This window comes from Eptesicus fuscus, chromosome 10 (assembly GCF_027574615.1).
Source record: "Eptesicus fuscus isolate TK198812 chromosome 10, DD_ASM_mEF_20220401, whole genome shotgun sequence".
In the NCBI taxonomy this organism is placed as follows: domain Eukaryota; kingdom Metazoa; phylum Chordata; class Mammalia; order Chiroptera; family Vespertilionidae; genus Eptesicus; species Eptesicus fuscus.
In genome coordinates, this window is record NC_072482.1 from 3,713,085 (window position 1) to 3,736,370 (window position 23,286).

At 53.6% G+C, this 23,286-nt stretch overlaps 3 protein-coding genes across 8 annotated transcripts; 2 read left to right on the forward strand and 1 right to left on the reverse strand.

Annotated features, from left to right (window-relative positions):
* Positions 1-1,117: 1,117 nt before the first annotated feature.
* Positions 1,118-14,764, forward strand: KIFC1 (kinesin family member C1). Its single transcript, XM_054722551.1, has 11 exons — positions 1,118-1,207; positions 7,699-7,836; positions 7,969-8,068; positions 8,573-8,626; positions 8,746-8,796; positions 8,998-9,395; positions 10,237-11,016; positions 11,583-11,873; positions 11,963-12,036; positions 12,176-12,251; positions 14,600-14,764. Exons 1-11 carry the CDS (start codon positions 1,196-1,198, stop codon positions 14,642-14,644), a joined length of 2,019 nt encoding a protein of 672 aa, XP_054578526.1. The 5' UTR covers positions 1,118-1,195; the 3' UTR covers positions 14,645-14,764.
* A 997-nt stretch (positions 14,765-15,761) lies between these two features.
* PHF1 (PHD finger protein 1) lies at positions 15,762-20,857 on the forward strand. 2 transcript variants are annotated; one of them, XM_008160059.3, is made up of 15 exons: positions 15,763-15,988; positions 16,669-16,844; positions 16,937-17,018; positions 17,108-17,203; positions 17,659-17,759; positions 17,856-18,004; positions 18,190-18,285; positions 18,491-18,559; positions 18,672-18,795; positions 18,903-18,970; positions 19,129-19,233; positions 19,355-19,541; positions 19,627-19,721; positions 19,981-20,061; positions 20,223-20,857. In XM_008160059.3, exons 2-15 carry the CDS (start codon positions 16,686-16,688, stop codon positions 20,509-20,511), a joined length of 1,701 nt encoding a protein of 566 aa, XP_008158281.1. In that variant the 5' UTR covers positions 15,763-15,988; positions 16,669-16,685; the 3' UTR covers positions 20,512-20,857. The 2 variants fall into 2 exon arrangements, with proteins under 2 accessions (XP_054577979.1, XP_008158281.1); XM_054722004.1 differs by lacking the exon at positions 19,355-19,541 and having other exon boundaries at positions 15,762-15,988; positions 20,223-20,388.
* An 11-nt stretch (positions 20,858-20,868) lies between these two features.
* Positions 20,869-22,486, reverse strand: CUTA (cutA divalent cation tolerance homolog). Of its 5 annotated transcripts, none has more exons than XM_054722005.1 (6): positions 22,274-22,486; positions 21,802-22,058; positions 21,579-21,638; positions 21,442-21,487; positions 21,280-21,329; positions 20,869-21,176 (listed from the first exon to the last, which is right to left on the reverse strand). In XM_054722005.1, the coding sequence occupies exons 1-6, from the start codon at positions 22,313-22,315 to the stop codon at positions 21,050-21,052; spliced, it is 582 nt and encodes a 193-aa protein (XP_054577980.1). In that variant the 5' UTR covers positions 22,316-22,486; the 3' UTR covers positions 20,869-21,049. The 5 variants fall into 5 exon arrangements, with proteins under 5 accessions (XP_054577980.1, XP_008158279.1, XP_027992887.1 ...); XM_008160057.3 differs by having other exon boundaries at positions 21,802-22,010; positions 22,274-22,483; XM_028137086.2 differs by having other exon boundaries at positions 21,802-22,010; positions 22,206-22,340.
* Between the last annotated feature and the right edge of the window lie 800 nt (positions 22,487-23,286).

Here is a 23,286-nt window from a genome sequence, read left to right on the forward strand (position 1 = left end):
CCCACCCTGTGTAGCCCAGAGTAGCGCAGCTTGTCAGCACCAACAGGACTTTTTTTCATCTCATGTAATTATTCCGTTTCTCTCACGGAAACCGCTTGCTTTCACCCTGTAATTAGAACACTGTTTGGGTTTCTGCCTGAATCAGGAATTGCAATTCTTAGATTCCCGAGTGAACGCTCGACTCAACTGATTTTTTAGGCTGACATACTTAACCTTTCTAACCCTTCATCTAGCTTGCAGGTAAGCTGTGCAAAGCACTTGACACGTAGTAAGAGCTCAGTGAACTCAGCGATTTTAAATGGAGACAATGCACGTGCAGATTACTCTGAAAAACATAAAATACCCCACAAACGAAAGCAGTGAACCCACCGTGGGTTCGAGGCTCTGGCGGCCCTAAATCCGTTCTCCAGCACTAGTTAACGGCATCCAGGTACGGAGGAGGTCTGGTGAGGAGTCTGCAGAAAAAATCCTCCTCTGAGCCTCGAATCCCCACTGTCGAGTTTCCATGAAGCGTCAAGCTGCATCCCTTGTCCCTAAATTTGGTTAGAAATGCTCAGAAGACCGGGGAATGGGCTGACGCGGCCACTCTCACAGCCGCGTGGGGGCGCCGCTCCCACTTCCGGGGCCAGTGGCACTCGGCCGCCAACCAGCCGAATCCTCGGGCGCGAGTGCGCTCCCCACTTTAGTCGCTAGGGGCGCTCGTCCCGCCCGCGCCCCGCATTGGACCTAGTGTGCGCACGCGTGATTCCTGCCCTCCAGCGTCCCGCCCCCAACTGCAGTGACGTCCGTGCGGCGTGTGCAGGCATCGTCTGACGTAGCGGCGGCGGCGGGAGCAGCGCGACCGCAGCCGGAGGAGCGGCGGTTAGAGACGTGGGGCCGGAAGTGGGACTCACCCGCCGGCCAAGCTGGCAGGAGAAGGCGCCGGCCCGACGGGTGTGGCCTCGGGAGGCGGAGGGCGCTGCGATTGGCCCTCGGTTGTGGCGGCGGCGACGATTGGCCCCTGCGTGCGGAGCGGGTGAGTGTGGTAACAGCCGTTGGAATTCAAAAGTGGCGGGTGTGGCGCGGGCTTGGTGGCTGCCTGAACGCGGAGCGCCCGAGCTCTGCGTCGCGAGCGGGCGAGGGAACGCAGGTCCCGGGAGCCGCGGCGCCGTGTTCCCTTCATCGCGCCCCCTGGCACGTGTGGCAGGAGCTGGTCATGGAGCCGCAGGTGAGTAGGGCCGGCGTGGTCTCCTGCCAGGGGCAGCGGGGCCGACGGCCGGCCGCCCCCGGTGCTGACGAGCCCCACCCCGGCCTACTCGGAGGACGAAGGTCAGTGCGTCCCTCAGTGATCGGGATGACTGAGGAGAGAAATTGGGCACAGTGAGTACTGATAGCAACACTTTTGAAGCGTTTTGCTGCAGAAGGCAACAAAAAAGGGAGCAGATGGCAGGAAAAGCAGAGTCAAGCTACGAGGTTGGAAGAAATAATAGCGTGTGCTGCATACTGACTGGAATGATTCAGGGGAGAAAGGGGAAGGTGAGGATGTGGAGGAGAGAAGGAAGGATTGCTGAAGTTCGTGACTAGGCGACGGGGTGGGATCTCATGCCTTAGGAGCCAAGTAGTGGGGAGAGGAGGGGTTGGATGAATATCTGTTTTCGTTTGTCCGTTAATTTTTTTAATCCTCACCCAAGGATATTTTTTTCATTGATTTTTAGAGAGAGTGGAAGGGAGGGGGAGAGACAGAGAGAGAAGCATCTATGTGAGAGAGACACATGGTTCGTTGCCTCCCACCCCTGATTGAGGATGGAGCCTGCAATCTATGTAGGTGCGTTTGAGTCCTTGAGCCACGTTCTAACCATTGAGCAAACTGGCTAGGGCTGAATATCTGTTTTTATAGGTTAAGTGCTCATGCTAATTGTATAAAGTTGAGAGTCATTGTGCCTAGCTTTATAGATGGGAGAAAAATAAATACTGTACTCTTGGAGTTGTCCTGAACGGAATAAACCTATGAACACATTTTCTGAACCCACACCAATTCCTGGATGGTAGGCCTTTGGTAGTAGACTGAAGACCACAAGCTTTATATATATATATATGTTACTATTTGACCTTGGAAAATTTAAGAAATAAATATATTTTGTGTACATTTCTGCAGGTGACAGGACCCCTCCCCCCTTTATGTGTATGTAAGCCAATGATTTGGACGTTAAATATTCTTAAATGGACATCTGATTTTATTCCTTTAAAAATGTACTGAGCTGTGCTACGTAGCAGACATTGTACTAGACACTCTGGTTATATAGTTGTGAACAAAACATATGTGTTCATGTGATGCTCACAATCTAATGTAAGGAAAGATAACAGACCAATAAACTAAAATGTAAGAAACCAGGGTATCAAGTGGTTTCAGAGTTTTCTCTATAGTGATGCTCTGCTGTGAATATCGTGAATATATATTTACTAGAGGCCCAGTGCACAAAATTTGTGTATGGGGGGGTGGTTGTCACCTCAGCCCAGCCTGCACCCTCTCCAATCCAGGACCCCTCAGGACATGTCCGACTGCTGGATCGGGCCTAAACTGGCAGTAGAACATCCCTCTCACAATCCGGGACCACTGACTCCTAACTGCTCACCTGCCTGCCTGCCTGATTGCCCCTTACTGCCCCCCTTGCTGGCCTGGTCGCCTCCAACTGAAACCCCCCCTCCCCGTCAGCCTGGTCACCCCTAACTGCCTCCCCACCGGCCTGATTGCCCTTACTGCCCCCCCGCCAGCCTGGTTGCCCCCAACTGCCTCCCCCCACTGGCCTGGTCACCCCTAACTGCCGCCCCCTGCCGGCCTGGTCACCTCTTACTGCCCCCCCATGCCGGCCTGGTTGCCCCCTACTGCCCCCCAGCTGGCCTAGTCACCCCTCACTGTTCCCCTCTGCCGGCCTGGTTGCTCCTCACTGCCCTCCCTGCCAGCCTGGTCATCCCCAACTGACCGCCTCTGCGGGCCTGATTGCCCCACACAGCCTGCTGCTTGATTGTTTGGTTGCCCCTACCTAACCCCCCTGCCAACCTGGTCACCCCATGCAGCCTGCTGCTCGGTCATTTGGTTGCCCCTCACTAACCCCCCTGCTGGCCTGGTCACCTCCAACTGTCCCCCCTGCCAGCCTGGTCACCCCTCACTGCCCCCCCTGCCGGCATGGTTGCCCCATGCAGCCTGATGCTCAGTCGTTTGGTTGCCCCTCACTAACCCCCTGCCAACCTGGTCACCCCACGCAGCCTGCTGCTCAGTCATTTGGTCGTCCCTCACTGACCCCCCTGCGGGCCTGGTCGCCTCACGCAGCCTGCTCAGTTGTCCATTCGGTTGCGATGGTTGCTTAGGCTTATATATATATAGATCACAGGTAGTTCAAAGTCACTTTCCCAAAGCTGAACTTCCCAAACTAGCCCTTCAGGTACTCTCAGATCTCTCCATGTTATTTCTTACAACTGCATGTGAATCTACAATGACTTTATCATGAAAAGTTTAATTAAAAACAAAACCAGCTCTTTCTCCGTGATCCTGATTAATGGAACCATGGCAGGTATCTTGGAGTCAGTCTGGACTCCTCCATCTCCCTCACTGCCTGCCCTCACTCTCTCTCCCCCACAAGGCAGCTCCCAGGTAGGTCAATACACTGGTCCCTCTTATCTGAGATTTTGCTTTCCGTGATTTCAGTACCTATGGTCACCTGTGGTCCAAAAATATTAAACAGAAAATTCCAGAAACAAATAACTCATAAGTTTTAAGTTGCATGCCATTCTGTCCATGCCTATCCTTCGGTCCTGCCCGGAACATGAATCATCCCTTTGTCCAGCATATAGTGCTGTGTAGGCCACCTGTCTGTTAGTCACTTAGTAGCCATCTTGGTTGTCAGGGTATCGCGGTGCTTGTGCTCAAGTTACCCTTATTTTACTTAGTAATGACTCCAAAGCCATTCACATGTTTTTATTATAGTACTAGAGGCCCAGTGCACAAATTTGTGCACCAGTGGGGTCACTTGGCTTGGCCTGTGGGATCAGGCTGAAACTGGCTTTCCAACATCCCTTGAGGGGTCCTGGATTGCAAGAGGGCGCAGGCCAGGCTGAGGGACCCTATTGGTGCATGATCAGGGCCGCATGATGAGCCAGGGAGAGACTTGGGAGGTTGGCCAGCTGGGGAGGAACTTCAGGAGGGCTCCAGGGCGTGTCTGGCCCTTCTCGCTCAGTCCTGATCTGCCAGACCCCAGCAGTAAGCTAACCTACCGATCATAGTGTCTGCCCCTGGTGGTCAGTGCACGTCATAGGAGTGGTTGAGTGGCCTTAGCATATCATTAGCATATTACGCTTTGATTGGTTGAATAGCTGACCAGTTGACCAGACACTTAGCATATTAGACTTTTATTATATAGGATGTTGTTAAAATTGTTCTGCTTACTAGTTATAGTTATTAATCTCTACATTAAACTTGACCATAGGTATGTGTGTGTATAGGAAAAACCATAGTATATGTAGGATTCAGTACTGTCTGAGGTTTCAGGCATCCACTGGAGATCTTGGAAAGTATCTCCTGCAGATAACAAGGGGCAAGGGGAACTACTGTGCTTGACTTTTAGTCAGCATGTAATGCAGTTCCTCTCTGGCCTTCTCTCAGATGGATTTCTACTTAGCACTTAGACCAAGCATGTCAAACTCGCACCTGGCAGCTGCATTTGACACGCTTGACTTAGACTCTTAGAACGGCCCCTCTCTACTGAGTTCCTTGAGAATTAAGCTCTAATGCCCTAAGGCATCCTTTTTATCTAATGAATTAACTTCTCTTTCAAGCAACTAAAATGTTCAGAGCTGTATACATTTTTGGGAGAACTGAGAAAGTAGATCGTCTTCTGTAGAGCTTAGTTCTCTTGTGGTGCCCCAGTTTGGAAAGGCTGCCTTAGAAAATAGCTCTGGGAAGCAGAGACTTAATGTTCATTACTTGCCAGTACCTACAACAGTGCCCTTTACAGAGCAGTCTGTCAACAATTCTTAGTTCAAAAATTCTTGTTGAGGCCAGCTGACGTGACTCAGTGGTTGAGTGTAGACCTATGAACCAGGAAATCATGGCTTGATTCCCAGTCGCATGCCCGTGTTGTGGGCTCGATCCCCAGTGTGGGGCATGCAGAAGGCAGTTGATCAATGATTCTCCCTCATCATTGATGTTTCTATCTCTTCCTCTCTGAAATCAATAAAAATATATATGTTTTTAAAAATCCTTGTTGAATGGGTGAATGAAGGAATGATGTAGTGTCTACCTCTGATACCTCTCATCTTCTAGTTCTATTCATTCTTCACTTTGCTCATAGTTCACTTTTTACGTACAAATCTAGTCATATTAATCTCCTGACTAAAAGTCAACAGGGTCCCTCTTTTTTAAAAAAAAATATATTTTATTGATTTTTTACAGAGAGGAAGGGATAGGGATAGAGAGTTAGAAACATCGATGAGAGAGAAACATTGATCAGCTGCCTCCTGCACACTTCCTACTGGGTATGTGCCCTCAACCAAGGTACATGCCCTTGACTGGAATTGAACCTGGGACCCTTGAGTCCGCAGGCCGACGCTCTTATCCACTGAGCCAAACCGGTTAGGGCAACAGGGTCCCTCTTGCCATCAGTAAACTCTAGGCTCTATCATGGCATACCAACCACCACAGTCTTTTCTCTTCTGCCTCTGTTTTCATCTCCCCACTTTCTTTTTATTTTATTTTATTTGTTGGTTTGTGTTTTTTTTTTCCCATCTCCCCACTTTCTATGCAATTCCCTCTTTTCAGCTTAACAGAACAGTGTGTCACTTGTTGAATGCATTCTTCCTTACTTTTTGCCTGAAATGCTCTTGGCCGAAACCCATCAAGCCAACTCTTTCTCACCCTCAAGGCTCTGCCTAAAAATACTTTTTAGAAGTGATCTCTGACACATTTATACTAGATGCCCACCCCCCTCCTCTGGGATCCTTTTATGATAGCACTAAGTAAAGTTTTAATCATCTCTAAATGCTTCCCTTCCGACTGTCCCATGAGCTGCTTGAGGGCACAGACCACAGCTGTTACTCCAGAACCTAGATCATTTCCTGGCACTTAAAAGGCACTTAGTAAACATTGAATGAATGAAGTAAACTGAAGGGAAGAGAGAGACTGGCCTTGGATTAAGTTACTTCTAGTGAAAATCAAAAGTTGATCTATACACAGTGCTCTCCTGGTGATGGGATAGGAGTAGGGTGACTAATTTTCCCTGTTTGCATGGGAATGACCTAATGTTAGCACTGAAATTCCCATGTCCTCTAAGAAACCCCTCAGTTCTAGTCAAACCAGAATGGCTGGTAACCATGGGGTGAACATAAACCCCAGGCCCTGAATTGTGCTGCTTAAAGTGAGGTTCTTTCTTTCCCATTGCCCCCACCTCATGCCTCTGTACTTCGGTGGTTTCCAAACTGGTCATGCTACTTGCTGGTCTTCCCTGCAAGTCGACAGCCTTCTTACAACTCATTCTTTACAGTAGGCTCGTTTGCATAGTTTTCAAATGCTTCATCAGAAAGAGTGTCTGGCTTTCCATGTATGCAGGGCTAAAGCCTAAACTCCTTAGCTTGGCATCAAAGCCCTACAAGGCAGTGTGGCCTAGTGGTTAAAACATGGCCTTTAGAACAGACTGTCTAGATTTTAACCCTGGCTCTGCCTTCTATTGGCTGATAACATTAGACAAGCTATTTTACCTCAGTACCACCTCTGGGCTGCTCTGAGGATTAAGTTGATACAGATACAGCATTTAAAACAGTTCCTAATAAATGTTACCGGCTCCTCCAACCCAGTTGGCAGCTTTATCTATCTTCCACTCTCTCCCTTACTTATTATTCTCAGCTCTAGCTAAAAGAGTGTGTTGGTTTCATAGTCATATCATGTGTGTGTTTGTTTTTGCCTTCTAAAAGAAGTGTCCATTTCTCTCTGCTTATTTAAGTACTAACCTTAGAGTTAGCTGAAGTCCAAAGTCTGCCTAGCTTCTCCCTTAAAGATTGCTCCCACTTCTCCATGCTTTTTTAAATTATTATTGACTAGAGGCCTGGTGCACGAAATTCGTGCATGGGTAGGGTCCCTAGGCCTGGCCGGCAATCAGGGCTGATCTGTGGGGTGACCAGCGGGGCAATTGGGGCCCCCGTTTGTACCCGCCTTGGCCTGGCACCGCCCACTCACCTCCTCTGCCGAGGTCCAGCGCCTCCACTGCTGACCACAGCCAGCACCATGTTGCTGACTCCCTAGCGGTCAGTGCAAGTCTAACTCCCAGTCAAACTCCTGCCCGTGGGGACAATTGGCATATGAGCCTTTTATTATATAGAATTTCAGAGAGGAAGGGAGAGGGAGAGAGAGATAGAAACATCAATGAAGAAAGAGAGTCATTGATCGGCTGTTTCCTGCATGCTCCCTATGGGGGATTGAGCCTGCAACCGGACATGTGCCCTTGACCGGAATTGAACCCAGGACCCTTCAGTCCTCGGGCCGATGCTCTTTCCACTGAGCCAAACCAGCTAGGGCCTCCATGCTTTTTGGCTGCCATATAATGTGGCACAAGAGGTCCAAAGTTAATGCTGTTGGTGGTGATGTTGAGAATTAGGTTGGGGGGCCAAAAAGCAGAGGTCTTTGGACGTTTGGGTTCTTGGGTGATGTCTTAAGTGTCTTTCTTTTCCCAGCAGAGGTCCCCTTTGTTGGAAGTGAAGGGTAACTTAGAGCTGAAGAGACCCCTGGTCAAGGCCCCTTCCCGGCTGCCTCTCTCAGGAAGCAGGTGTAAGAGGAGGCTTGACCAGATGGAGGATGTCTTGGAGCCGGAGAAGGTGAGCTGGGTTTAGAAAGCTGTGTGTGTGTGTGTGTGTGTGTGTGTGTGTGAGAGAGAGAGAGAGAGAGAGCGCGCGAATGTAAACCTATCAGGGAGGGTAACTATGGACCCTGTCCTTGTCTATTCCTAGAAAAGGACACGAGGCCTGGGCACAGCGACCAAATTTGCCACATCCCACCACAGAGCTCCGGTCGTCACCACAGTGCCCCAGACACAAGGCCAGACCGCAGGTGGGCTCTGGGGGTGGACAGATCTTGCTCTCCAACTCACTTTTCTTTCAATTTTAGCTTAGTTTGAACAGGTAATATGTTTCACTTGTTCCAAAATTTCAAAGGCACAAAAGTTGTTATACTTCTGAAAAGTCGCCCTCTTACTTCTGTCCCCTGGCCACCCACTTCCCCTTCCTAGGGACCACTGTGTGTACTTCAGGGATATTCTCTGGGTATTCAAGCAAATACATGTTCCCTAACATCTTTGTACATAGATGTAGCACACTTCTCATATGGTTCTGCCCCTGCTCTCTTTGCTTCTCCTGGTCCAACTTGTTTCTTAGCGTGTTCAGTAATTTCTGGTCCTGGGAAAGGATATCTTTAGGAGCTGGCCAGACCTAGTGGGAGAGGAAAGTTTTCTAATTCCTAATCCTCAGTAAAAGCAACTGCCCTGCCCGTCGCCCAGCCAGAGTGCATGCCGCCCTGAGAGTGACAGCTCTTTTCCTCTGTCCCGTTTCCCGACAGCTCCAAAAGCTCCCAGGAAGACAGGGCCCCGATGTTCCACAGCTGTTGCCACAGGTAATTAGCCCTTAAGAGCCCTTACGGCTGAGAAGGGGTTGGGGGTACATGTAAAGGGAGAATGGTGGAGGTGCAAGTTCTCTGCTGGAATTCCTGATGTCAGCTCCCCAATTCTCTAGTGTTGAAGAGTCAGAAGGCGGTCCCCGCGGCTCCTGCCCAGAAGCCTGGCAGTAGGTGACAAACATGACTGTTGGGTGAGAGGCTGGGACAGGGAAGGGGAGGTGGTGAGTACCCAGAAGAATCCATCTGGTCTCTTCCCTGTCTGGAGGGGAAGGAGATGTAGCATCAGGTGTGGAGGCCCTAAAGGTTAAGAGGGGGAGAGATAGGGAACCAAGACTTGACCTTGGTCCTTTCTGTGCCCATCTCAGCAGCAGCTGCTCCTCCTAACCTGGGAGGGAAGAAACCCAGCAAACGTCCCGGCTGGGACTTAAAGGGTCAGTTATGTGACCTAAATGTAGAGCTGAAATGCTACCGTGAGAGGACTCAGACTTTGGACCAGGAGAACCAACAGCTGCGGGACCAGCTCAGGGAGGCCCAGCAGCAGGCCACGGCCCTGGGGGCAGAATGCAGGACACTAGAAGGGGAGTTGGCCCGGGTACGGGCCCAGGCCGAGCAGGGCCAACAGGAGCTGGGGAACCTGAGTGCCCGTGTCCTGGAGCTGGAAGAGCGGCTGGGCACGCAGGAAGGCTTGGTGCAAGAGCTCCAGAAAGAACAGTTGGGATTGCAGGCGGAGCGGAGGGAACTGGCCACCCGGCTGGAGGAGCAGGAGGTAAGGACCAGCTTCTCACCAAATGCTGCTCCTGCTTTCCAGGTTTGGGCTTAGAATCCCTGACCACCTCTGTCCAGCAGCATATCTATATCCTCTACCCTTCTTCTTTAAAAAAAAAAAAAGCTTGTGTTTTTCCTCCCAAAGATTGATTGATTATTTATTTATTTATTTATTTATTTATTTATTTATTTATTTATATTTTAGAGAGAGAGGAAGGGAGAGGGAGGGAGAGAAACATCTATTGACTGCCTCCTGCATGCCCCCTACCAGGGATCGAGCCCACAACCCTGGCATGTGCTCTGACTGGGAATCGAACCGGCAAGCTTCGGCAAGGAATGACGCCCAACCCATCGAGCCACACCAGCCAGGGCTGTCCTCTGTTTTCATAGCTCCTCCAATCTATATCTCCCCTATTCCTCCACCCCCCTCTCTTTCTGTGTCTCCTCATCAAAAACCCCCATGCACTTTTCTCCCTCTGCACATTTACTCCTTGGTGAGCATCCACTAGATTGAATTACTTGCAGTCTCTTAAATGACTCCATTCTCACCCAGGGGATTTTGCATATGCGCTTCCCTTTGTGGGATGCTCTTTCTGTACTCTGTCCTTCCCCTGGGTCACTCCTATACTTTTGGGTGGCAGCCTAGACGTCATCGGCCTGTGCCTCTTCTGGATATGCCCATTGCTTCCTGTTCTACTACCATGATTCCTATTTCTTATCTCGTTCTTTACCAGACTGTGAAGTCATAGTAGGCAAGGGCCGCCCCCCTCCACCCCACACCCTATCATGACTTGTTCTGATTCTTGCTTTATCTTGCCCTCTCTGTGTTTTGTTCTGGGCAGAGGAGGCTTCAGACATCAGAAGCAGCTCTGTCAGGTAGCCAAGCGGAGGTGGCATCTCTGCGCCAAGAGGCTGCAGCCCAGGCGACCTTACTGGCTGAGCGAGGAGAGCGTCTCCATGGGCTAGAGATGGAGCGCCGGCGACTACACAACCAGCTACAGGAGCTCAAGGGCAACATCCGTGTGTTCTGTCGGGTCCGCCCTGTCCTTCCAGGGGAGCCCACCCCTCCCCCTGGCTTCCTCCTGTTTCCCTCAGGCCCTGCTGGGCCCTCTGATCCTCCAACCCACCTCAGCGTCCTCCGGTGTGATGAGCGCCGTGGGACCCTGAGTGGGGTGCCAGCTCCCCCGACTCGCCACGACTTCTCCTTTGACCGGGTGTTCCCGCCAGGGAGTGGACAGGACGAGGTGTTTGAGGAGATCGCCATGCTTGTCCAGTCAGCCCTGGATGGCTACCCAGTATGCATCTTTGCCTACGGCCAGACAGGAAGCGGCAAGACCTTCACAATGGAGGGTGGGCCTGCGGGAGACCCCCAGGTGGAGGGGCTAATCCCCAGGGCCCTGCGGCACCTGTTCTCTATAGCCCACGAGCTGAGCGGCCAGGGCTGGACCTATAGCTTTGTGGCAAGCTACGTAGAGATCTACAATGAGACTGTCCGAGACCTCCTGGCCACCGGGACCCGCAAGGGCCAGGGGGGTGAGTGCGAGATTCGCCGGGCAGGGCCAGGGAGTGAGGAGCTTACTGTCACCAATGCCCGCTATGTTCCCGTCTCCTGTGAGAAAGAGGTGAGCGCTGGTGGCACTGTGGCTGGAAAATGGGAGGAGTGGACGTGAGATGGAGGTGGATGAAGGGGAGGGGTGAGGATCAGTTGCCTATCGAGTGTGGGCTGGGCTGGGGTGGATCTGCCTTCATAACCACGGAGTGGGGAGGAGAGAGGCACCTGCTGAAGCAGGGCTGTCGCTGGCACCCTGCCCACTGCCTCTCACCTCCCTTCTTATTGCTCTCCCTGCTCACTACGCTGGAGCCATGTTCTAGCCCGTTCCTGAGCCCACAGGGCACACTGATCCTAGCAGGGTCGTGGTGCTTGCTGCTTCCTTTTGCCTCGAATGGCGTGCTCCCTCACTGCCTTAAGACCCGGCCATCCTCCCCTCACTCTTACACACTCCTTATTTTTCTGTTTCATTTTACTCCTTAGCACTCTCAGACATGTTGTGTATTTTACTTACTTGTCTCTTCGCTGGCTGGAAAGAAAGCTCCCAGAGGGCACGTGCTGACTCGTGTTCATTGCCATTCCTGACATTGCTCTGTACTAACTTCCTGCCGGCTTTTGCCCCTTGCTCTTCCCTCCCAGGTGGAGACTCTGCTCCTTCTGGCCCGCCAGAACCGGGCTGTAGCCCGCACAGCCCAGAATGAGCGGTCATCACGCAGCCATAGTGTGTTCCAGCTGCAGATCTCTGGGGAGCATGCTGGGCGAGGCGTACAGTGTGCGGCCCCCCTCAATCTTGTGGACCTGGCCGGGAGCGAGCGGCTAGACCCTGGCTTAGCCCTCGGTCCTGGGGAGCGGGAGCGCCTTCGGGAAACACAGGCCATTAACAGCAGCCTGTCCACGCTGGGGCTCGTCATCATGGCCTTGAGCAACAAGGTGGGAATGGGGTTGGGGCAGGTGGGACCTGGGGCTGACTGTGCTGAACCCTGTCCAGTCCTAATCACTGCTCCCCCTCAACCTGCTAGGAGTCGCATGTACCGTACCGGAACAGCAAGCTCACCTACCTGCTGCAGAACTCTCTGGGTGGCAGCGCCAAGATGTGAGTGGAAGGGGCAGGTGGAAGGGGTCGTGTGGGAACTAATGCGGGGGCAGGTGGGAAGGGGGACACCGTGGAGACCTGGTCCAGGCTCCACACGGCCACTAACGCTGGGGTTTGGACCCCTCTCCTCTCTCCACAGGCTCATGTTTGTGAACATTTCTCCCCTAGAAGAGAACGTCTCCGAGTCCCTCAACTCCCTCCGCTTTGCCTCTAAGGTGTGGTTACCACCAAGCCCGGCCCCGTCAGGACCCCTGGCGACTGGGTTTCTGCATCCGCACCCCTTCTGTCCTTCAGTCCAGGGCACATTCATCCAGAAAGGACTTACAATGGCTAGTCATCTGCAGCACACACCCATCTAGATAGATTTTTATCTCTTGGCTTTTGGGGATTTTTAATTAAGTTTTTAAAAATAGGTAAACTGCGTAGGAAGCTATACACTACCCCATCTACCTTATTTTCCCCACCTGTCATTTTTACCATCTATCACTTTACTTATTCTAATGTCCCTTTTGCAAATACAAGCAATATGCATGTGCTTATTCCCCTCCTCCTTATATAAAAGAATCTCTCTCCCTCTCTCTCTCTCTCATATGTTATTCTGCATTTTGTTTTGCTTTACAAGACAGCCTCAAGATTACTCCCCACCAGCGCTCAGAGATCATCCCATTGTTTTCACATCTGCTTGGGAGCTGTGTAGATGGACTAAAGTTTATCCACCAGTTCCCTCTACTGGGCACTTGGATTGTTTCCACACTTTATTACAAACAAGGCCATGTTGACTAGTCTTTTATGTATATCATTTCCTATTTGTTTAATTACATCTAACTATCTAGGGAAGGATGCCTTGAAATGCGATTGCTGGATCAAGAGAGACCTAGAGGTTTTTCAGACCATTCCAAATAGTGTGAGTTCAGGCTCCGAACCTCACGAGGGTCAGCTGTGGCCGTGGCCATGAATTCTCTAGGGCAGCAGTTGCCAACCTTTCGGACCTCATGGACCACCGGTTGGCGACTGCTGCTCTAGGATACTTCTACTCCCTCCACTAGAATTAAGTCAGGAAGTTTTTTCTGCCTGCCTCTGAAGGGTGATTTTTTTTCCTCTGGTCACTCATTTTCCTGAGGCTGTAGCCCGGCGGTGGGTTCTGGCTTTTTTCAGGGTCTCTGGTCAGGTGTGCCCTCCTGCTCCTTTGGGGCTTCAGCCTTTCTTGCTGCCATGGAAGTAGTCAGCCACCCACCTTGGCACCCTTACCTGGTCTTCCGCTTTGATCAGTATTTCTCTTGCTATCTGGCAATCCAATTAAAGTTATATCAACATCATTAACACCAAACAACATAAACTCTTTATATCCTCTAATATCCAGTTTATATTACATTTCACCTAATTGTCTCAGAAATGCCTTTTATACATTAGGCTTGTTCCGATGAGGATTAAAGCAAGGGCCACTCAGATAATTTAGTTGAAATTATCTCTTAACTCTCTCTTTACCTATAATAACCCCGTCCCCTTTGATGGTATTTATTTGTTGAATAGGGTCATTTGTCCTACAGAATAACCATATTCTGGATTTTGGCTGATTGCTTCCTCTTTCCTCCATAATTTTTGTTGTCTTGTTTGTTGACTACATTTGAATCGGGTTTAAATTTCTTAGCAAGTAAACTTCCATGAGGTGGTACACTTTCTATCAAATCATATCAGGAAGCACCTAATACCTAGTTGTTTCACTTTTAATGATACAAATATTGAACATTGGATTTGGGTGTTGTCAGCCTGGTCTATCCAGTAAGAACTCCCGATCGACTTTTTCACCTAGTGATTTTATCAAGCAGGGATCATACCCAGGTCTTATTTTATTAGGGAATATTAAAATGGTGATTTTCTAATTTTCTCAGTTCTACATGTATTAGTCCAGATTCTTCTATAAAATACTTCTTCCCATTCCCATCTATTTGGTTACTCTGAAATTCAGTCCATATAGGAAAGGCAGGATAAATGCTGGATTCTTTGTCAATTTTCAGTATTTTAAATTGATACCCAGGCAACTTCTAAAGGTGACCAGTGAGTTTTCATCAGGAGTTATCATTTTACAGATGCCTATGTATTTGATACGTGTTCTTTGCAGGTGTCATTTCTGATGTGCAAATTGTACATCTTTGTCCATTGTATCTACTTCAGTTTGGCTGTGTCCTTTCAACGGGTCCCAAATAGTCTTTACTCCAGGTTCATCTTGTGCATTCAAGTCCTGCTCTAGACTTGAAATCATTGATTTTCCAAGGAGCCTTGGTTCCTAAGGGTTACTGTTCTATTTAGCTTATTAAACATTAGTGGTGGGAGGGCTAGAAAGGAAAGCTCCTTCTGTCTCTGCATCTGTTAGGCCTTTTCACCTCTTCCAGTCCCAGGCCTAGTGGAGAACTAACCGTAACCGAGGCCAGCATGAACTGTCTTCAGAGCCTTATTTCAGTGTTCTCTGGGGCAGCCCTCATATTGGGGTTGGGGAATGATCTTCGGAAACCAGTCTCTTGGTTGCTCTGACAACTTTTATTCTGTCTATGCCCTCTGCCCACAGGTGAACCAGTGTGTTATTGGTACTGCCCAGGCCAACAGGAAATGAAGACATCCAGATCTTCTGGGGGTGGAAGTAGGGCCAAGGGATGATTTATTGGGGTAGGGGTGTGCCCCGTGTTACCCAGGCTTATCAAATAAAGAAAAGTTTTCTGTGTTGTTGTTTCTCTTAAATAAAGGTTTTGTTAGCAGTTGCCCAGGAAGGATATTTTTCATATCTGTAAAAAGGGAACTGTGGATCTGTCCGCTCTACCCAGCACTGGTGTGTTTTGAGGGCCAGAGCCACCTCTTTTCTCCTTGACAAGCCGTACCTTGGGGTCTGGGTGGCGTTCAGCTCCCATACCCTTACCCCCTTGTCCATATCTGGAGGTGTGCCCACTAGCTATCCACAGGCACCCTGAGAGGTGGGCACTGGAGCCCAAGGACGGGGCTGGTGCACCCTCCCACCAACTGCTGGCTCTTTCCTCCCGCCCTTTCCCGGTCCGCCCGTTCGAACGGCCTGGGCTGGCCCTGCCCGCTGCCCATTGGCCGGCTCTCGCGGCGTCACCGCCTCGGTACTAGCCCTCCTGCCCCGGGAGCGCGGGGCCCACGCAGGGCGGCCGAGCCCCTGGCGCCAACTGACGGCGGCCGCCGCCGCCCAGAGAGGAGGGGCTCGGCCCTCCCAGGTGCCGCGCGCGGGAGGGGTCACGCGTGCGCAGAAGCGCGGGGGAGGGGGCGAACTTGCACCGGGAGGGTGGGGCTGGGGCAAAGGCGGGAGAGGAGGGCGGGCGCTGGAGGGAGGAGGGCGTGGTGGGGCCCAAGGGCAGGGTGAGTAGAGGGCGGGGTCCTGGGCTGGAGGCGGGGCGGGACTTGGGGCGACCAAGGATTGGGGGGCAATTAGCCGATGTGGCATGGAACGGGGACCAGTCCGGAGACGGGCTGCCGGGAGGCGGGAGTCCCTCCTAACCCCAGGGCGGGTCTCCCTTCGGAGGAAGGGGCTTCGGGGATTCCCCTTCCCGCGGGTCCGCTTGTCCGCCGGCCCCAACCGCAGACAGGCCGCCGCGGGCTCCGCGCCCTCCGGGCCTGTCGGAGGTGAGGGAGGTGGGGTGAGGTGGTGCCCGTCCCCCGCCCCGGGCTCCTCCTCCCCCCAGTCCTCCCCTCCCACAGCCCTCCCCCTGAGCCGGCTCGTCCCTCCCTCTCCTCCCCTCCTTCCCCGGCCGCCTCCTCCTGCCGCTGCTTTGGCTGCTGCGTCATACGCCCCAGAGCCGCCGGGACGCAGGGGCTGGGCCTGGGGACCCCCCGGCCTCTGCCTGCACGCCCCCCGACGCCCAGACGTGCCCTCCCCGCGCGGGGCTTTTGCCTCGGTCTCCCGCGTCTGCCTCTGCCCGGCTCCCGGCGGCCCCAGCTGTCACTGGTGAGGAGGCGGCGGGAAGCGCTGGTGGGTGGGGGAGGCGGCTGGGAGCCGGGGGTCGGCGCGCAGAGCGCGGGCGGGAGAAGCTCGCCACCCTGGCGTCGGGTCGGGCTGGGCCGACTCCTGCCCCGGTTGGACTTGCGGTCATGGGTAGTGGAGCCCGGGACTGGGACACGCCCCCCTCCCGGGGCACTCAGGGAAGTTATCTAACCCGGGGGCAGGGATCCCCGAATTTGAGGGTGACCTGACATAACCTGGTACCCGGATGATTGTTCTAAATGAGACACGCGGGCCCCGGGAGCCAGCTGTTTCTACTCTGGAAAAACATCTCCAAAAAAGCTCCCAAAATACATCTCTGGGTAACCCCAATTATACCTCTAAACTGCAGGAGTGGTAACCTTTGCTTCTGCAACCATCGTTTCTGTTAAAATCTCAAGACCAGGATAGAGTCCCAGGGGAGCTCTGGAAGCGGGGAAACTAGAGAACTAGGTTGGGGAGGGCTAGTTAGGGAGAGACTGGTCACCATAGTTGGGAGAGCTGGAGTCCAGCTGAGGGGTTTCCTATCCAGCTGTCTCAGGGGTATGGAGACAGGGAGCACAGCTGCTTGAGTCCTTGACAGAAAAATAGGCAAAGAAAAGTGTTTCTCAGCTTCCATAACCTCCTCACATTCTACTTCTGGCTAGGCCCCCCCCAGGATGCAATGGCACAGCCCCCCCGGCTGAGCCGCTCCGGTGCCCCCCCACTTTGGGACCCAGCTTCCCCTGCTCCCACCTCAGGCCCCAGGCCTCGACTTTGGGAGGGTCAGGATGTGCTGGCCAGATGGACAGATGGGCTGCTATACTTGGGAACTATCAAGAAGGTAAGACCTTTGACCTCTGACCTGTCACCTTTCCCCCAGTCTCCTCTTCTAGTTCTGATGCCCATTTTATCTTCTGTGCTCACCCACTGCAGGTGGACAGTGCTCGGGAGGTGTGTCTGGTCCAGTTTGAGGATGATTCCCAGTTTCTGGTTCTATGGAAAGACATTAGCCCTGGTGAGACCCTAGAGGCCTGGGAGTGTGCATCCCACGGAAGACAGGAACCTGCCTAAAGGACAGGTCCGTGACACTGTGTTCCCTCGCAGCCGCCCTCCCTGGGGAGGAACTCCTCTGCTGTGTGTGTCGCTCAGAGGCTGTGGTCCCTGGGAACCGGCTGGTCAGCTGTGAGAAGTGTCGTCACGGTGAGAGCACAGGACACCTGTATGGTCCAGCTTGCCCTGGACATGCCCGGCTGCTCTGTCCCTTCCCACCAGCACTGGTCCTTATACCACCTGTTCTGGCCTGTCCCCCAGACCCCCGCTCTGGCCAGTCTCTTCAACCCTGTAACCTCACTCCCTCCCCAACACAGAGAGAGGCAGCCATGGGGTGGGGGTGTGTGAGCTTTGCAGGCAGAGGGTGGTTCATATAATCTTTCTTAACCATATGGCCTTGGGCAAGTCTCAAAACCTCTAGGAGCCTCAGTTCCCTCACCTGTAACAAAAGGGTAACCCCCCCCCCAAAAAAAAAACAACCCCACAAACAAACAACAGGACCATGGCCAAGAATTAAATGAGATAGATGACTCTTCCTCTCCCAGTACCTAGTACACAGAGGTTTACAATTCAGTAAGTGCTCTGCCATCAATATCATTATTCAGCTTATCACCAGGACTGCCATGTTCCAAGGGCCCCAGCCCCTGGAGAGGGAGAGGGCACGTCCTGGGTCTGCCGCCAGTGCATCTTTGCCATCGCCACCAAGGTAAAGGCACCTTCCTATTGGAGCTTCCCACCCACCGCCTCTCCCAAGCCTTTCCTCGCCCCACTTCTGAGGTGGCCTGCCCTTCTGTCCCTGCAGAGGGGAGGAGCACTGAAGAAGGGCCCCTATGCCCGGGCCATGCTGGGTATGAAGCTCTCTCTGCCGTACGGACTAAAGGGGCTGGACTGGGACGCTGGACATCTGAGCAACCGGCAGCAGAGCTACTGTTACTGTGGTGGTCCTGGGGAGTGAGTAATGAGGGGCAGGGGCTCAGGAACAAGTGATGCAGTGTGGTTGTGCAGGAATTCCCGGGGAATGGAGGAGAAAGAACAGGGTAAGCAGAGTGCTGAAGGGGAGGCAGTCGGTGGTGAGCAGGGTTCGGGGCGGTTAAGGGGGAGTGTCTGGAGGTCACTAGTCCTGTGTGCCCCCTCAGGTGGAACCTGAAAATGCTGCAGTGCCGGAGCTGCTTGCAGTGGTTCCATGAGGCCTGCACCCAGTGTCTGAGCAAGCCCCTCCTCTACGGGGACAGGTGAGGCCAGGGCAGACTCTCCGGGAGCCCAGAGAGCCCTCTTGATCTGCTCCACCCTCTCAGTTCCCCCACACCCGCCTGTCTCAGGTCCATTCTCTTCACAGCCTCTGAAGTGTTGCTCACTAGTTGCCATGCTTGCTTTGTGAGCCCCGCACAGCATGGTGTAGTTTGCCCCTGTAAGGTGTCCTCTCCTGCCCACATCCAGGTTCTATGAGTTTGAATGCTGTGTGTGTCGGGGCGGCCCTGAGAAGGTCAGGAGACTGCAGCTTCGCTGGTGAGCTTGACCTCACTGTAACTCCTCTCTCACCCCACCCGCCCCACCCCCACTCGGATCTCCCCGGCTGTTGTAACGCTTCCACAACCTTGACAACGCAATGTTTCCCCAGGGTGGACGTGGCCCATCTTGTCCTCTATCACCTCAGCGTTTGCTGTAAGAAAAAATACTTTGATTTTGACCGCGAGATCCTCCCCTTCACCTCTGAGAATTGGGACAGTTTGCTCCTTGGGGAGGTAAGGGGTGGTGGAGCTTTGGGGGTTATGGTAGAAGAGGGAGATGTGAAGAGAGGGGAGGAAGGGATCACTGCTTCCTTGACCCCATTTTCCCTCCTCTTCCCCAGCTCTCGGACACTCCCAAGGGAGAACGTTCTTCCAAGCTCCTGTCTGCACTCAACAGCCACAAGGACCGGTGAGTTGAAGGGAGGCTCAGGGAGACCATGTGGATGTGGCAGCTTGGGAGGGAGGTGCTGCCATCCACCTGGACACCACCTCTGGGGAGGACGGAGGAGGTCAGCAGAGGGGCCCTTTTCTATAACACTGACCGTATCATTTCTCTCCTCACCCCAGTTTCATTTCAGGAAGGGAGATTAAGAAGAGGAAATGCTTGTTTGGTCTTCATGCTCGGATCCCTCCTCCTGTGGAGCCACCTACTGGAGATGGAGCCCCCACCAGGTCACTGGTCTAGGGGGGATGGGGAAATTCTCAGGGAATTAATCTGGGGGTAAATATATATGGAGGTGGGGTCTTTGGGGTGTCCGGGAGGGGGCTGGGGGGATAAGGAGGCCTCTTACAGCTTCCCTTCAGGGCAGGGCCCTGGGGGAGGGGTTCCACGTCCCCTGGGGAAGCGCCGGAGGCCGGAGCCAGAGCCCCTGAGGCGGCAGAAGGGGAAGATGGAGGAGCTGGGGCCATCCTCAGCAGTGCGCAGTCAGCCAGAGCCCCAGGAGCAGAGGCAGCGGGCCCCTCTGCAGAGGGCACTGCAGGTACAGAGGCAGAGGGAACCCCATGGGGCAAATGCTGGTCTGGGGGATCAAGGGTTGTCTCTCAGTCCTTTGCTCCTACTTCTAGGCCTCAGTGTCTCCACCACCCCCCAGCCCTAACCAGAGTTACCAGGGCAGCAGCGGCTACAACTTCCGGCCCACAGATGCCCGCTGCCTGCCCAGGTCAGTGCTTCTCCCCGCTCCAACCAGATATGCTGCCCTAGAACCTCTCCTCTAATTGTCCACATCCTCTGGACTTTCTCACCCAGAATTCTCATTTGGCTACCCACTTTTTGTCCCAGAGACTTCTAGAACCAACGTCTGGTCCCCAGTATCCTGGGGATGGGGGTCCCTCAGGGGTAGTGTTTAAGCTCTGCCCTTTTCAGGGGGAGAGCGTCCTGTTCTGCTTCAGGTCCTGACTTTTCTCCCTCCCCAACCCTAGTAGTCCCATCCGGATGTTCGCTTCCTTCCACCCCTCTGCCAGCACTGCAGGGACCTCTGGGGATGGTGAACCCCCAGACAGGTGAGATTCTGCCCCTTTACCTGTGACACCCCTCTTTGCCTCTGTGTTCTTAAGGTCTTCAGTCTCCAACCATTTCTTCATTCCCCTTATCTACTTGTGGTCTCTGTTTCTGGCCAGTCCTTACCTGTCTAGCTGGACTCACAACTGCCTTCTCTCCCTAGGTCACCCCTGGAACTTCACATTGGTTTCCCCGCAGACATCCCTAAAAGTGCCCCTCACTCGATGATTGCCTCATCACCCTCAGTCCCAGCGCCCTCCCCAGGTCTTCCTAGACGCTCAGCACTCTCTTCTCCCCTGTGCCGTAGTTTGTCTCCTGGGACTGGGGGAGGAGTCCGAGGTGGGGTTGGCTATCTGTCCCGAGGGGACCCTGTCCGAGTCCTGGCTCGGAGAGTACGGCCTGATGGTTCTGTGCAGTACCTGGTGGAGTGGGGAGGCGGCGGCATCTTCTGAACAGCCTGCCTCTGCCCACCTCCCCATTCACACACACACACCGGCACTTTCATACCCTGACCTCTGACCTCACCTACAGCTGGGATGTACCTGGGGAGGTACGGGGTAGTTTTCCTACTGCCCAGGTGGAATCCAGGGGAGGGGGAGGAGGCTCTCTACTCCCTTCGTGATTCCTGAGCTTCCCCCACCCCCCGCCCCTGCTTCCCATTTCCTTTGATGTTATTTTGTTACAGCTTTTAAAATATTTTTAAAAATTATTTAACCCCTGGGGATGGAGACTGAGGAGGGGAAGGATGATAAAGGATTCTGGGCTCTGTATGATTGAAATAAAGATAAACAAATCTGGCAGCTGAGTCATTCTGAAAGATGAGAACACAGGCACTAGAAGCACTTTAATCTTCCCAACCAACTTCACAGACGTGACGAGAAAAGGCAAAGGCAGAAGGAACCAAAGGTAGGATTTACTAGGGGCCCAGTCATCCTCTGCAAGTCAGAGGGCGCTGAAGTACGTGAGGGGAACACGCGGGAACAGGGCTCATCAAGGTGGGACCGTGCTGGAGTCGGAAGCCGACTCTGTAACCTGGCGCACCCAATGCAGGTATGGGGGGTTCCCCTGCTCCACAGGCAGTGAGATCACCTCAGCCACTTCGTATGGGTGCACAGAGCTGTGAAATAGAGGGGGTGGGGTCATTCAAAGATTACCCAGAGGAGCCCAACCCCACATTACCCACCCTTACCTCTGCCCGCCCCCCAGTTCAAAATTCTCACCGAACAAAATCTGTCAAAGCTGGAACCAAGGAACTTGGGGTTTTAATCATCTAAGGGGTGAAGACAAATGTGGTTGAATCCACCCATGGGGCTGATCTCATGAAGGAGAGGGGTCAAAGGTCAGAGAATTGAGGTTTGGTGGGGTGGGGAAATGATTCTCACCATCAGCACCTCACTGTCCTCCTCAATCTTTCCTTTCCACTCATAGCTGAAAAGGTGAGAGCAAAGGTTTTCCCCCAAAGAAAAAGACCGCCAGTCAGCCCCTAGCGTTAGGTCAACCCCCAACTCCTCTGACTCACATGGATGTAATCTGAGGGATGAGGTTGACACAGGCTGCCAGGCGCTTCTCCACCACAGCCCTGCAGGTGAAGGGACACCCCATTCAGAGCGCACCACCACCCGGACTGTTGCACCGCCAGCCCAGGGTTTCCAAGCCCGGAGGCAGGAAGCGGCGGGAGGGCGCCCTTCTTCAACACCCCCAACTCCCTCATGGTCTTCCTCTTCCCACACTGGGGTCCCCACCTGGCGATCTCCTTGGCGACCTTCTCATTGGGGCAGGTAACAAAGGCTGCAGAGACCGAGCCAGGAACATAACCGGAATGCGAGGCCGGCGAGGGCTGGGCCGGGGGGCTCCCTGAAGCCATGGACATCAGGGCTCGGGGTAGCGAGAGAAGGCGGGAGGCCGCAGGCGGCAGCGCCGGCATCCAAAGAAGCGACAGGAGCAGAGCGGCCTGGGACAGGCGGTGAATTCGGTGTCTCCCCACAAATACCACAGGCAACTGCACCCCAGAAACCCTTCGTTTGGACGGACACTCGGATTCTGCCCTCCCTCTTCTGCACCCCGAAGGAAAGGTCCCTGAAGCTGAGAGATAAACGTGAAGAATTAAGGCAAAGGCTCGGTTTATACTCCCTCCTCAGGGGCCAACCTCTGCGGTTCGGGTGCGGGTGGTGGTCCAGGCTTCCAGAACCGGAAGGGGCGGGGCCGGTCACTCACCCCTCCGCCGAGCAGGATCGCGGGAGCCCGCACCCCTCTCATGCAGCCTAAGCTGGCGGAGGAGGGTTGAATATCAAAGGCCACAAGTAACGCCGAGAAAGGGCCCCAAACCCAGGAAGAGTGGCCTCTACTTACCTGGGTGGTAGCCACGTGATAAGAAAACCACGTACACCACGTGACAGTGAGAGCTGCGCCTCCAGAGCCAGCCAATCCGGCCCTCGCATGGCCCAGTTTGCCCCGCCTCCTGGTGAGGGAGGAGCGAAGGGGAGCTGACCAATCCACAAAGGCTCTGCAGCCGTGTACGGAAATGGCCCGCCCATTTCCGGAACCGACCAATGGCAAGCTGAGGAGAGCCACGGCGGCGGTCCACTGTCATGTGAGGGGGGCGGTCCCCGCGGACGGCGGTCTGTCAATGAGGGACGCGAGGAAGCCAATCGCGGGCCAGCCTTGCAGGCCACGTGAGGGAAGAGCTGGAGCTAGGAAAGCGGGGCTGGAGACCCCGCAGACTCGATGCGTCAAGTTGTAGAGTGGGGAGTCATTCTTAGTCCCCAGGGTGCACCTCACAACGGCCCCTACGCGGTTCCCGAGGCCTGAAGGTGGGAGGGTCTGAGAAGGTTTACCCTCGGAGGGTGAAGAGCGCCCCCTGCCCTTTTGCTCAGGACTAACACTGGCCTGGGCTTGGGCACGAACAATGATAATCTGAGGAGAAGCCAGCTGTCCCTGGGTAGGGGGGGTGAGGAGGCAGGCCCGGGCATGGCTAGACCATGGCCAGGTGAGGAAAGACGTCTTTTGGAAGGAGCCCCTATCAATGGGATGATGATAACCGGGCTGCAGGCGCCTCGGCCTTAACTTGAAACCCCAAAGCTGGAGACAGACTGGTAAATCCGGGAAAAGTAGAGCTGAGGTTGGGGATATGGAGAGGACACCAAGAAGTAGTGATGGTCCCTTTGTCCCTATCCCCTTCCTATTTCATTGTCCAGGACTGGTCTACCTGTCAGCTTGGGTCTCCTTCC